Source organism: Antechinus flavipes, chromosome 3 (genome assembly GCF_016432865.1).
Source record: "Antechinus flavipes isolate AdamAnt ecotype Samford, QLD, Australia chromosome 3, AdamAnt_v2, whole genome shotgun sequence".
In the NCBI taxonomy this organism is placed as follows: domain Eukaryota; kingdom Metazoa; phylum Chordata; class Mammalia; order Dasyuromorphia; family Dasyuridae; genus Antechinus; species Antechinus flavipes.
Genome location: NC_067400.1, coordinates 590,148,671 through 590,161,940, shown reverse-complemented (window position 1 = coordinate 590,161,940; position 13,270 = coordinate 590,148,671). Strand labels below are relative to the sequence as shown.

The 13,270-nt window shown below is 40.7% G+C and overlaps 1 protein-coding gene across 2 annotated transcripts in view; it reads left to right on the top strand.

The window, feature by feature from the left end:
* Positions 1-234: 234 nt before the first annotated feature.
* LOC127555824 (protein DDI1 homolog 2) overlaps positions 235-13,270 on the top strand; it is a 31,083-nt gene continuing 18,047 nt past the window's right edge. Inside the window, exons 1-3 of one of the 2 annotated variants that reach the window (XM_051988468.1) lie at positions 235-579; positions 7,315-7,444; positions 12,174-12,407. In XM_051988468.1, coding sequence (XP_051844428.1) covers positions 442-579; positions 7,315-7,444; positions 12,174-12,407 — 502 coding nt within the window. In that variant the 5' untranslated portion in view covers positions 235-441. The remainder of the gene's footprint in view (positions 580-7,314; positions 7,445-12,173; positions 12,408-13,270) is intronic. The other variant, XM_051988467.1, reaches the window with a different exon arrangement.

Sequence of the window (13,270 nt, the reverse complement as noted above, 5' to 3'; positions counted from 1 at the left end):
TCCTCTTTCTCTTTTCACCTCTCAGTTCCTCTTTCTACCCTCCTTTTCTCCTCCTCTTCCTTGCTCTTCATTCCTCTCCCCCTCCCCCTTTCCTTTTGATTATTCTCGCTCTCCCCGGCCCCTCCTCTTCCCGCTGCTCCCGCCCGCCCAGGTGGCGCCGAGGACTGGCGGGGCGGAGCGAGCGGCCTTTACGACGCTGTCGTGGCTGCGGCGGCTTCGGCTTCGGCGGCGGCGGCGGCGGCAGGGCGTGCGGGTGCGGGTCGGTGCGGTGCGTTGCGTTGCGGCCGGCACGTTTGGCGACCGCGGCTGGGAGACGGACGTGTGGACGTGTAGCGGCGGCGCTGCTGGAGCCTGTCAGCCGCTTGGCTCGGGCTGCGCGGGGCGAGGAGCGGCTGCGTGCGTGCGGGCTGCGGGCTGCGGGCGGGCGGCGCCCCGCGGGCCATGCTGCTCACGGTGTACTGTGTGCGGAGGGACCTCTCCGAGGTCACCTTCTCCCTTCAGGTTGACGCCGACTTCGAGCTGCACAACTTCCGCGCGCTCTGCGAGCTCGAGTCCGGCATCCCTGCGGCGGAGAGCCAGGTGAGCTGGGGGAGGGGGGAGGGAGGAAGAGGCCCCCTCCCTCACGTCTAGGGGTCGCCGCAGCCTTTTCCCCTGACGCCCCCTTTTACAGAGGTAAAGACTGAGGCCGCAGCAGGGCCTTCGGTTCCAGATTCACGGCTCCTGCAGCTCTCCCTCCACTGCCCGAGCTCTCCTCCCCGGTGCTCCTGGCGTCCAGCTTGTTCTCCCTTCCCAAACCTGCGGAGTTGGATCTCCATCTCGCCCCATCTCTGCCGAACCCATTTTTTGGATTCCCGCTTCCTGCTTCTCCCAAATTGTTATTTGGAGCAAAGTAACAGATCTCAGGCTACAATAACTTTTTTACTTTACAGAAGGAGAAACTGAGGCTCAAGAGAAAGAAAAGCTGTAACTTGACTAAGGTCACAGTAATTAAATAGCAGATAGAGGCTGGATTCAAATTCGCACCCGATAATCCCTAATTCAGGCTTTTTATCATTATAGAATATTGAAATCCTTCATTCATTTTATCAAAAAATGAGAACGTTTCTACCTTAATAGAGGGGTATTGCTATTAAAGATGGACTAGAGAAGATTCTACTGAATACAGCAAGACAAAGGACCTGGGTTCAAATCTCTGGTTTCCTACTTGCTGCCTTTTAAACTTAAGCTATTCACGTGTCCCTCTCAGTTTCCTTCTCTAATTCGAGGGAGTTGATTTAGGTAATCTAACGATTCGTCTAGCTCTAAAGATGTGATCCGAGGAGTTTCTGAACCCCAAAACACTTTGCTTGTTGGTGACCATGTGACCATGGCAGTCACTTAAATCCTCTGAGCTTCCTTTCCTCGTCGTGTACTGTGGTCAGCGCGGCACTAGGGAGATGCTAGCTCCGTTACTTCAGGATTGTTGGGAGATTGTTTCATAAAGACATAAATCTGCTTGAGGCTTGCTTTGTGTCTTGTGGCCTGGGTAACTGCTGGTATTATCTTCTTTGAGCAATTTTTCTTAAAAAAAAAAAAAAATTGGAAACTTCAATCGTTTTTACCCCTCTGGCTCTGCTAGTTATTACCTGTGTAACTGGGCAAACCATTTGGGCTTTTATTTTTTTTTTAATTTGTAAGATAAAGGGGCTGAGTGGGGGGTGGTAGCTTCAAATCCTGTTATTTTATGGAGCTTAATAGCTCCATAGCTTAGTTATAGGGCTTCTGCATATTTGCTTTATTTGTTTTGTAAATCCTTTTTTTCTCCTTCCTTCCTTAACCAGAGGAGAGGTTGGGTAGCTTCTAGTGATATTTAAAATTTTAATTAACAGTGGGATTGCCACTAGCTCACTGAAGTGTGTCACCCAACATTTAGCAACTCTAGCTGTATAGAGAAGGAAACCTTAATTTATTATCTGTGAACTTTAAAAAAAAATTGTAATTATTTTAATCCTCTTTCCAATCCTCTGTATTTTATATTATGTATTTTAAAATCATCTGAGAAGAAAACTATAGGTTTCACCAGAAACAAAAAGATTGATCTCTCTGTATATGGTTTTCTTCCCTCAGTGTCCCTAAAATCCTGTACTATACTTGGTTAAATATTTTAATAGAGTCAAAGTATTATTTCAGATTAATCATTTGAATTTACTCATAAGCTTGTTAGTGTCATTGGTGCACTTCTGAAATTGTTCTTTAAATTTTTGCCTAGTGAAGCCAAATTTTCTGTTCTCCTGGATTATATTAAACAACTGTGTCAATATTTAGTTCAGAAGACAAACATAAGTCCTTTCTATTTTGTAGACTTTAGCACTTTGGCATAACGTTGTATAAAAGGGCAGTTCCTTTTATACAACGTTATGCCAAAGTACTAAAGTATGTTTTGAAACACTCTCTAATAGATAACCTGATTTAATTTGAGCAGCAAGAATTACAGATAAAATGGGATTATTGCTTTCCAAGAGTCTCTTTAAAATACAAAATACGGCTAGATTGCTCACACACAAGAGGCTGATTTACCCTCTTTTTTTTTTTTTTGGACTTGAGGTAAAGGTACCTTCATTAGAAGATTGGCAGAGGGTTTAAAATGGTTAAATGTAGGTTGTTCAGTTTTGCTTGTTGGGAAGAGATGAGAATGACAAATGTCTGAAACAGTTTCAGGGTTATGTTTTCTCAGATAGGTGAGATGGCTGTACCTGATTGAAAGGAAGAGCTCTTACTAAATGATCAAATTGGAAGAAGACCATATTCTGTAGCCAGAGTAAATAGAAATAAAGTATTTTTTGTTACAACTGACAACTTCACAGGATTAGACAACTTTACACCAAATTCCTTCCTTGTTCATATCCTGACTTCTGCTGGTATTTTGGTCCTAGGTGAACCAAGCCTCTGGAAATGTGAAGTAACTAAGGTTTCTAGAGACCAAACCTATGCTTCCCAACTAACTATAAACACCTTCTGTTTTTCAAGTTTGTTGTGCTGGCTGCCTTGTAACCTGATGACCCAGTATCTATTTTAGGATGTTGGGTGGTCCTCTTTCATTTGCATTGCCCATCAATCAGGAACATCCTAGACACTGAGTCATTTCCTTTCAAATTTTAATAGCAAACCACTCCAGAACATACCTTCTTTTGTCTCCTTGGGTACATTCTTCTTTCTTCTTCCTATTTTCTCTTTAATTTTTTTCCCTCACATCTTCCTCCCTCTCTGAGTAGTTATTCATTTCTCTGCAAAGTGCTCTAGAATAATATCTTTCACTTTTACTCCATGTCCACCCTTCAGTCTCTTATTATAGATGCCTCATTCTTAGCCCTCTATCCTCCGTTTAAACATTGGGCATTTTGTAATCTTAACTCATTTCAGATTATGGCAATTCCATGGCTGAAGTGAGCCCCTCACATTTAGAGGAGAAATTGTTTTGCATGTGATTAAATTGGGCTGGGCATATAGGGTGGACCAGGAAACCAGTCATCAGTTCTGTTTCATTCTTTGATACTGACTTGCTTAATCCAAACAATTTTTAGAATTTAAGCTAATTTTGATGTCCATATATGTTAAAGCACATTATAGTAACTTATCTCTACAGGTAGCACAAAGCTAATTATGCTGAGTATCAGATAATGATAATTACTGTCTGTAATGCTAGATTGCAGCCTTATACACAGCAAGACTTTAAGGTTATGAAAGCAGTATTTCAGACTATGGAAATTTAGAAAAAATTACTACTGTCTATTGAAGACTGTTTTGGTATAGTTGTACATATTAATTTTTTAAACGTCCTATTATGTGATCCAATGTTAATTTATTTGGCAATTCTTTTAGTACAGATACAGTGTGAAAAATTACTTAAGACTTTATAGCTACATTGAGGCCCAGAGAAGCTTTGTTAGTAATAATTTAATGCTGGCATGCAATATTATGACTTTTGTTAATTTAAAAATTCCACCCAGGGATGAAAAAATAGTTGCTATCTCTTTTGTATAAAGGACTGCAGAGTTTGATTAGCTGGTCTAATTTCAAATGTTAATTACAGATTAGAACTTGTTCTCTTGGGTCCCCTCTTCCTCTAGAGTGATTATTAGGCAGTTTTTGCCAGTCCTGTAGATGAGCTGTTTAGTTATAGAAGCTTCCCTGTTGTATTTTCTTAGCGGTAACAAAACTTTATTTTGAGCAGCTATGGAATAATATGGCATAGATACAGTTATCACTAAGACACAAAAGTTCTACTCAGAAGAGTAGGATTGTTTCACACACCACTGACTTGGAATCATTAGTCTGAATATCATGGGTCAGAAAAATCAGAAAATATATTTATCATTCTGGCATCTTAACTATTAAGGAATCTTCTGATGTTATAAGGTACCTCCTCAAGCTTCTATTTCCACCCCTTCAGTTGTCTATCTTTAAGGGCCAAGTTTATTTAAGATGGTTTGAAAGTTCATACCCCAGACCTTACCTTGGCTTTCTCAGATGTTGCATTTAATAATCCAGTAAACAATGTCTCAATGCATTTCAGGCAGCTGCCTCTTGGATTTATCACCCTTAGTTTTTAGGAAGGTTTGTAAAACTTAGTAGAAGCAATTTTAGGGGTATCTCCTAAACTTGAATTGCATCTCTGTAATTGTTGGAAGAGAAGCAGGCCCTTTACATTTATAGGTCTGAGTTCATTTCAGTAAAGTCCATAGTTTCCCTCTTTAATTACTAATGTGATTATCAGATTGTTCTAACTCCCCCCCAAAACAAACAAACAAACAAACAAACTGGTGGCTGTAGTGTAGTTTATTCTGTGAGAAGCCGAAGTGAGGAGCCTGGTGCCTCTGTATACGTTGCAGTGTTTCCATTTTGCAAGTCGAAGGCTAGAGCACCAGCAGCATGGGAGTTAAAGGGGAACCTGCAGAGTTATTGTAGTTTTGCATTGTACAGCAGTGATTGGATAGGAAGAAAGGGGGAGGAATGAATTTGCTTTGTGTTAATTTTGTTTGTATCAAATTTACTGTAATGTGAATTAGAAGGGCCAACCTCCCTTCTTTCCCCAAGCCTAAACTCTAAGGTCTTGTGGGGAAGGTAAGTGCATTTGTTAGGGAGTAAAACTTGGGTATCTCTTTGAAACAAAGGGCCAGAACTTCTTATAAGATAGGAAACTATTAAGTCTGTCTCTTAATTTAATAGATTGTCTAGAAATGGCTGCTTGGTTCAGGAAGGTATAGGGTGATAAGACCACGGCAGACTTTCTTTTGACACCATTAAAACAAGACTCTTTCCAACTGGACTGTTAAGCCACTTGAGATTAGGGACCTGGTTTTGCTTTTTATCCCCAGTGCTTTATACATTGCCCAATCCCTGCAATTATGTTGATAAATGTGTTTTGGTAATAATGGTAAAGTCCCAAAGCTACTCCTCTTATGATTATTTCAGCTATGCCAGCTCTTTGGTGATTTATAAAATTTGAACAATTATCTCCTGGGAACCACGTTCAAATCATAAATCCAAGTCCAGAAAGAAAAATCTAGCTCATGGTTTTTTGTTTTTTTTTTCCGAAGTGCTCTAATAATTTTTTTTTAATTTTTATTTAATGATTACTTTATATTGACAACATTATCCCTTGCACTCATTTCTTTTCCGATTTTTTTCCCTTCCCTCCCTCCCTCCACCTCCTCCCCTAGATGGCAAGCAGTCCTTTATATGTTGGATATGTTGCAGTATATCCTAGATGCAATATATGTTTGCAGAACCGAACAGTTCTCTTGTTGCATAGGGAGAATTGGATTCAGAAGGTATAAATAACCCGGGAAGAAAAACAAAAATGCAGATAGTTCGCATTCGTTTCCCAGTGTTCTTTCTTTGGGTGTAGCTGCTTTTGTCCGTCATTTATCAATTGAAACTCAGTTAGGTCTCTTTGTCAAAGAAATCCACTTCCATCAAAATATGTCCTCATACAATATCGTTGTGGAAGTGTATAATGATCTCCTGGTTCTGCTCATTTCACTTAGCATCAGTTCATGTAAGTCTCGCCAGTCCTCTCTGTATTCATCCTGCTGGTCATTTCTTACAGAACAATAATATTCCATAACATTCATATACCACAATTTACCCAGCCATTCTCCAATTGATGGGCATCCATTCATTTTCCAGTTTCTAGCCACTACAAATAGGGCTTCTAGCTCATGGTTGATGTGGGAAGTAATAGCTAACATTTTGTTATTCAGTTGAATGTCAGTCATTCAGTAAGCAGCTATTAAACAAACACTAGGCACTGTGATAAGTCCTGAATGTTTTTTAAGGTTTTTGTTTGTTTAGTCTTACATCATCTCATAGAGTCTTAGGCTTGTAAAGGGGCCTCTTTTTGGGGTTTTTTGTTTTGTTTTTCAGTTTTGTAAGTGCACTTGAAGGGCTTGGAATTCCCCTTTTATTCTGTGCATCTAGAGCAGAGTCTGACCTCCTTCCTGGGACACAGAGTCCTGTTTTACTCTCAGGTCTGATTCTGAGTGTGTTGCATTGAGGATGAAGACTCCATATCCCTGGATGGGGCCATCAGGTCCTTTGGAGTGAAATTATATTTTCACTCTTGTCCAAATATGATGAGAATTCTGGGCTTGGAGGGAAGACATGAACTGAGTTCAAATTCAGAGAGTTACAGTACAAGTTTTATGACTCAGAATTGTTAAATTAATCTCTCTGCTTCAATTTTATTATTCATTTTGATCTTTGGGATCATAACAGCACCTATCTCCCAGGGTGGTTGTGAGGATAAAATGAGATAACACTAGTGAAGTGCTTCAGTATGGTGCCTGACATATACTAAGCTCTATATGAATGCTAACTGCTATTATCATTGTTATTATTTTCATTACATTGTTTCACCTTTTCTATGATGCTCTAGCATAAGTACTTCTGTACTTAAGTCTGAGGATCATTAAAAAAATATTTAGAGCTTATTAGTCTGCCTCTTACTGAATCCTTCAGCTCTATTTGATCTGTTTGGAAGGCCCACTAGTTTATCATGAGATGGAAGTGCTGCTGATTGAACTTGGGTGGGTAGGGAAAGGGGGGAAGAACAGGTCAGGACAAAAGACTACTTATTGAATGATATTCAGATGATATAATGTTGATACAATTACCATTGCCAGAGGGAGTTGCTTCTATATTGTAGCTTAATTTGGAAACAAGCCCAGCCTTGTATCCACTGGTTTAGAAATGTCATAGGAAGGTAAGGATTGCTAGTCTTTGTTCTCGCTACAGTCGAGGGCTTCAGCACTAAATCAAACTCTCTCTTTGCAGATTGTCTATGCGGAGAGGCCTCTCACTGACAACCACAGATCGCTGGCTTCATATGGCTTGAAAGATGGGGATGTAGTAATTTTGAGACAGAAGGAGAATGCAGAACTTCGACCTTCAGTTCAGTTCCCAGGTGAGTTACCTTTATGTACAAGGAGGAAGGTGGGACAGGGCAGGGCGGGGCAGTCTACAGGGGTCAGTCAGCTTCCTTAGTCTTTCTGTAAGGAAGGAGGCCTTCCTGGATGACATCATTCCCTGGTCAGTCTAACTTTGGTTTCCCCATCTTTGTGCCCATGCCATTACCCCTGGTCCTTACTTATCTTAGTTTAGTACCTCAATATCCACCATCGTGAAAGTAATGGATAGTGCTTTAAGAATGTGACTGGTTTTTCTTTGGGTGCTCCTATGGGCCTATGGAGCAGGTGATTGGGGAAGACTTACTGTGGGCCTTGACAGGCCTCTGCTGGGCGATTGGGATTGCAAAGAAAGCTCAGGCTCCCTGCCCTCAGGGAGCTTACAGCCTAAGGAGGGAGGCAAGATATAAACAGCTTTGTTTATTGAAAACACTTATGGTGTAAATGGAAAAGTCAAATGAGAGAGAAGACATTAGCAAATGGGAGGAGGGGGGAGCCAGGCAAGGGCAGAAAGTGCCCCTTCCAGGTGGTCTCCTGAGCTGAGTCTCAGAGGAGACAGTAAAGGGATGTGGCACAGTGCTTCTTTGAGAGGACCAGCAGGGAGATCATTGTCATGGATCACTGTAGAATAAGTAAAGTGTAAGAAGCCTGGAAGGACCGGAAGAGGTCAGATTGTGGAGGACTTGAAATGCCAAACAGCATTTATGTTTGATTCATTCTGAGAGCGAGCTGACATTCTCTCATTTGATTCTCACAGTGGCACTGTGCAGTCAAAAAGCCCAAGCTTGGCCTCTTGTACAGGTGATAACTGTGATGTGAGGTCACATGACTGATGGGTGGGGGATGTGGACCTAGAACCCCTCATCCTTCCCAAATAATTGTAAGTCAGCTTCTCATCATTTGACATCACCTGTACCCATCGGCAGGAAAGACACTCTCCTCTTCTCAGAAGCTCTGTTCAAGACTGTCTGATGAACAGTTATTCCCCCAACTCCCCTCCTCCAAGTATTTCACATCAGGAATTCTTAACAGGGATCCACAGACGCCCCCATAGATTTCAGGAACCCTGCAAACTTGAATAGGGAAGAAATTAGATCCTTATTTTCACTAAACTCTAACTGAAATTTAGCATATTTCTTTCACTTATTTTAAAATATGATTGTGAACAGTAAGTCCATAAGTTTCACCAAAGGCTGCCAAAGGGGTTGCCTGACATTGATGACCTTTAAGTTTGACCTCTCAGTCCCCTGGCTTCCCAAATTGATTGTAATTATGGTGGGTGCTTGTCTGATGGCAAGAGTGAGCACCTACTTAATTCTGTGGGGTTTGTCCTGTTTCTTACCTGAGCACAGTGGTAGAAATCAAAGTTTGAGATCCCTCCCTCGGAATAGGGATGCCAAAGAAGCTGTTAGTATGGAGAAGGCAATATCCATATTTGAAGCATCCAGACTACTCAGTTTTATAAAATTCTCACTTGAGGCTGGTCTTCTCTCATGTGCTGGCCAACCTTTTCTTGATCTGGACAGAAAGTGCCTCATCATGCCTCAGAGCATAGTAACCCTTTTTTTTTTTTTTTCCAACTTGCAAGAGTCATTGCTGCTGAGACTAGGAGGAAGTTCAGTGTGCTTGAAGGAAGCTTCTGACTGAGGCTTTTTCCAGTTTGATTTGATATTCCCTGGGTTCCAGGAAGCCACTGGCTGAGTTTGTGATGCTTTTGTGAGCAAATAAAAATAAAATGTAACTTAATTTTCATTAGTCCACTAGTCTTAGCTAATGGGTTACTGAGGATGACTAATACATCTGTGTTATTGATAAGTACTTTTGAACTATGGTCTTGTGGAAGCTAACCTTTATGTTCTAGCCAGCATATAGGAACCTCTTGCTTTTTTCTAAGATCTTGATTTTCTGGAGGTTCCAAAAACTACCAAACCAACAAGACAGACCTGGTTTATTTGTTTTTTTTCCCTCTTTTTTTAGAACTGCCTTTCTTTGAATGTATCTCAAAATAGGGTGTGGCCAAAATGGAAAGAACTCTCCTTGTCCCAAGCTAGAAAGCTTATACATGTTCTACCAACTAGCATAGACAGGAGAGATAATGAATTTATCTTACAAGAGCTGGGGTCACTCTTGCCAGCTCTCTCCTCCCCCCTTTTCATTGGTAAATTCTCATTGGGCCCAGGCAGAAAGTCTGCTGATGGGTGTGGTTACATGAGCTCACGCCAGGGGGAGGAGGTTAACCAACTCTTTCTCTGCCAGATTTGAAAAGCCCATGAACATTAGTTGGAGCCCCGTGCTCAAGACTGCTCTTGTGTAGAACAAGTCACAACGTCTTTGAGCTTTGATTTCCTAAGCTGCAAAATTCAATAAACATTTATTAAGTACTTACAGCATGTAAGACACTGTCTATACAAATTGGAAAAATAACGCAGTCCCTACTCCCAGAAGGATGCATGATGTGTTCACAACTAAATATGATATAGCATAAATGTGATGGTTTAGAAGAGGGATTGGCAATGTGCTGTGAGAAGTTTGTGGAGGGAGAAATGAAGGAAAGCTTCATGGACTAGTTGGAGACAAGTAAGGAAGAGAGGTTTCAGGAGGTACAGATGCATGCTTATTTATTCCACTTGGGAAATCACTGGAACATAGTTGAGATGGGAGGAAACAGGGACCTAGTTTTCTTGTAATTTAGGAACTATAAAGGAAAAGCTGGGACAGGTAATCTGGAGCCAGCTTTGTCTCAAGGGTTTTGGATATCAGAATTATTAGTTTAAGCTGAACCACTAGAGATGGGACTTGACATTTGGAGCTGCGCATTAAATGCATAGCTTTGGCAGTAGGTGGATCAAAAGGAAAATAGATTAGAAACAAGAATACTGCTCTGAGTAGTCTGCAGTGGTCAAGAAGTGAAGATTCAAGAGTTGAAGCTCTCATGCAACAGGTTCTTCGGTGAGAGAGTTGTTTCACATAACTCTGAGGTTATGAGTGTGGGGGTAGGTACCAATGGGTAGGGAAACCTTCTGTAGGAAAAAAAAAAACTTGGGAAAGGGGCAAATTTAGAGGGGGAAGATGAGCTTAACTTAACCATGTGAAGTAAGTCATCCAGGTGACAGCTCTCTGCCAAGCAGCTAGAAATATGAGGCATATCCATTTTTAGACATGGCTAGTGTGAGAATTTGCTTGACTGTGCAAATGGTTTTTCTCTTCAATTTGAGGGTTAGGAGACAGAAAATTAAGGAGGGTTGAGGCAGTATTGGCAAAAAAAAAAAAAAAAAAAAAGAATCCATTGAGGCCTTTAAAAGAAAAATACAAAGGAAATTATGGAAGACCAGAAAGAATCACAAACAAGCAGGATAGCTTTGAAAGTTACATGCTGAATTTATTATATATTTAAAAAGAAAAGCCAAATATACTCACTAGAGATTGGCTGTTTCATGTACAATCTTATGGAAATACTGGTTTTATTTTTTGAATTTAGAGTAAAAAAAAAAAAACTTGAAAAAAGGAAGAGAGATATGGAACTGATTCTTGACAAACAAATTTAAGAGACCATTTGCTTAGAGGTTTTAAATCTAGGGAGACAGTAGAGAGAAAGGAAAAGAGGCTCTAGGATAAAAGAAGCTTGAGGAATATGGATATTGAAGGTTTAAAATGAAGAGATGAGAGTACATTGTCTTAGTATTTGGAGGAAAGTGATGGGCCATAGTATCCTGTGCCACAGAGAGGTCAAAGAGGAGGAGGATAGAAAATAGGCCATTGGATTTCCCAAGAGAGAACTCTCCTAGCAACCTTGGAGAGAAATGTTTTCGTAGAAAATCCTGCTTATATTCTGTACTTCCCTTGACTCTTGGTGTAAATGAGTGAGATCATAAGTTGCCTTTAGATAATTAAATTTTATCCCCAAAAACTAAAGTAGTTAGTCTGTAGTTTTCTGTTTTATGGTTTTTTTAAAAAAATGTTTACAGTTAGAAAAAAAATGGATTGGAATTCAACTGGACCATATCACTCTATCCATGATTTGAGGGAAAAACCTTTGTTTTCTTTTGAACTTTTGAAAGGGGGAGGGGGAGTTACCTTTAATTTGAATAATTATAGCTCAGTTTAGGATCAGTCATGCTCATGGGGGTTATATTCAAGAGCCCTGTTAGAGTTTTATTAATATTATCTGTGTAAAGTATTTTCACCATTGTCTCCTTTTTCTGCTCATAAAATGCAGCTGATTGCTACCCTCTGACCTCCCCAAGCTAGTAAGGAAATCTAGCCCAGACTTGCAAAATTTAGCAGCTAACAACTTTGTCCTTTTTTGCCAATTAGAATATTCTATGTGTCTGGACTTTTTAAAAGGCAGGAGGGACTAACCCAGTATTTTGTCCAGGGCCACATCTTAGGTGTATGAGGATCCACAGTGCAATTACTTTTTTAAAAAAATTCCATGTATTTGCTGAGGGAACTATGTGAAAAGAGCCCCTCCTTCTCTAGTGATTTTGAAACAGTAGTTTCCGGATCACGATTTATGTCTTTGTTCTCTTGTCACCTAAACAATATCATTGACTTGGATCCTCTGCACTAGAGAAGTGGCTGAGAAAAGGAGATGTATCATCAGGGTGAAAGGGCTCAGGCCACCCACTGTTGTAAAATCTTCCTTGGAATAGGCTGTTGTTGCATTTGTCTTGAATTTTTTTTCATGTCATCATTTGGTATAAACTTTGAAATCATTTCTCCTGACAGGCCTGCCCCGGATAGACTTTAGCAGCATAGCTGTGCCTGGCACCTCAGGCTCCCGATTGCACCATCAGCCAGCCCAGCAACCCCGCATATCCCCAGCAGACACCGCTTCATCCCCACAGGGCTTGGACAATCCAGCATTACTCCGAGACATGTTGCTTGCCAATCCTCATGAGCTTTCTCTGCTCAAGGAGCGAAACCCACCTCTGGCAGAAGCCCTGCTCAGTGGAGACCTTGGTAAGCCTGTATGGCTGTCATTGTTGAGCCAAACTCGGGGAAGGTTGGTTGTTGTGTTGGGCCTTCTGTCCACCATCAGCTTGGAGTCCTGAGCTGGCTGAAAATGGCTGAGTGGTATGGAGGCAACTTGGAGCCAAAATATCAAGGGACATGTTGGTGGGCATTAAGCCTAGAGATCTTGTGTAATTGTCCATAGCAGATAACAGGTTTCAGTGGGGAAGCTTTTATGAAAACTTAGCCAGTAAGCCAGGGAGTGGCAATTAAAGTAGTTCTTCTGTCTTTTCGTAAGGCAACCATGTAGATAAGAAACTGCTCTTTCTTGGGGCAAGTTTGAGATGGGCTCGTAATGGTTCTAGTCACTTGGGAGTTTTATTGTTACCGGAGCCTGAGAAATTGCATGAAATTGATAATCCTTTTTCTGATATCTGCCTAGTAATAAGCATTACTATTCCAAAAGGCATCTCCTGCAAAGATTATTTCATCAGACTTTATTTTCTTATGGTTTATATTTCTTTCCACTCTTACGTTTGTGACTCGTTTTTTATGTACAGCTTGCATTGATAAGAGCTCTTGTGGTATTGAAATGCTTGTTTTAGAGGAAAATTTTATTTCTCATGATGACATGACTCATTAATTGTTTGAGGTTACGCTAATGTGTTATAAAGGTTGCATGGCTAAAAAAAAAATGAAATGTTAAGAAATGTCAGAGTGGGGATTCTGTAGTTAGAAACCACGTACCATTTCTGATGAGCTTTCTGCCTACTGATGCTCACTCAATATGCTTACATAAAGTATATGCTGGCTGACAGTTATTTGCACTTAATTTCTCTGCTTTAGGATAGAGATTGTTAAAGAATAGAAAC